A 1,104-nucleotide genomic window follows, 5' to 3' on the forward strand; every position below is an offset into this window, starting at 1 on the left:
CAAAGGCGGTTGTGGGAGCCCCTCGGCCAGGGTCACCGGCAGGGGCACAGCTCTTGGGGCCGGCCAAGGCCCGTCGGGCCTTTATCTGAGCAAATACCTGTAGGAGCCCGTTGGGAAATCCCCGAGGAGGCTGGGTTATGCCAGGAGCTGCTCAAATCGGGCACCCATTAAAGCTTATCTGAACCGTTCCCCGTAGGTGTCCAGTCGGAAGCGGAAGCTGTCCTCGGACGAGGGCGACTCGTGCAGCGAGGAGCCTGACAGCACCACCCCTCCCTCCAAAAACCCCAAGGGCGACCGCAAGGCCCCCTTCCGGTGCCGAAAATGTGGTTACCTCGCCAGCAGCTCAGCCGACTTCCAGGAACACATCCCCCAGCACCGGACTGATGAGAGCTCCCACCAGTGCCGGGAGTGCGGGCTCTGCTTCACCTCCCAGGTCTCCCTCAACCGCCACCGCTTCATCACCCACAAGAAGAAGAAGGGAGCGAGCGAGATGGAGGAGCCGGGGCCCCGGAGCCCCCTGGAAGGAGGCGCCCAGCACGCGGCCGACGGCAAGCTCTCCTGCAAGGTGTGCGGCCGGTGCTTTGACAGTCAGCTCAACCTCAAGACGCACTTCCGCACCCACGGCATGGCCTTCATCCGTGCCAGGCAGAACGCGAGCCCCGAAAACTAGGGCCCCGGCGGAGGGGGAACGAGACATGTATATAATCAGCACAGAGCTCTCTGCGACGGAGGCTGCTGGTGCCCACCTGGGCTCCCCCTTCCTCCCTCCCTCCTCCTGGGCAGTGTTTCGACATGGGCTCGGATAAAGGAGCTGTGAAGAGAGACGAGAGCCTGGCTTGCACGATCCGGCCTGACTTCATGTGCCCGGCTCGCTGAATCGGCTCCGCCGGCATCCCCCCTGGGCCGGGGGGCTCAGCCCACCCTGGTCTGTGGGCAGGAGCTGGGGGAAGGCAGGATTTTGGCTGCCTTACTGCACAGGAGAGGAAGGGCAGAGTCCAGACTTGCTGCCCTGCGCTCGGGGAGACCAAACGGTTTGTTCACTGTTGTGTCCTCATGCGGGGACGTGACCCGCCCCACAGCCACTCGTGACTGCGGGGAGGGACA

General features: G+C 64.3%; 1 protein-coding gene across 1 annotated transcript in view; it reads left to right on the forward strand.

Annotated features, from left to right (window-relative positions):
- The window catches only part of ZNF687 (zinc finger protein 687), a 26,061-nt gene extending 25,270 nt beyond the window's left edge, over nucleotides 1-791 (forward strand). The window contains exon 9 of the mRNA XM_009332555.1: nucleotides 197-791. Coding sequence (XP_009330830.1) covers nucleotides 197-670 — 474 coding nt within the window. The 3' untranslated portion in view covers nucleotides 671-791. The remainder of the gene's footprint in view (nucleotides 1-196) is intronic.
- Nucleotides 792-1,104: the final 313 nt, after the last annotated feature.

The sequence above is a fragment of the Pygoscelis adeliae genome, unplaced genomic scaffold, assembly GCF_000699105.1.
Source record: "Pygoscelis adeliae isolate BGI_AS28 unplaced genomic scaffold, ASM69910v1 Scaffold709, whole genome shotgun sequence".
NCBI classification, from domain to species: domain Eukaryota; kingdom Metazoa; phylum Chordata; class Aves; order Sphenisciformes; family Spheniscidae; genus Pygoscelis; species Pygoscelis adeliae.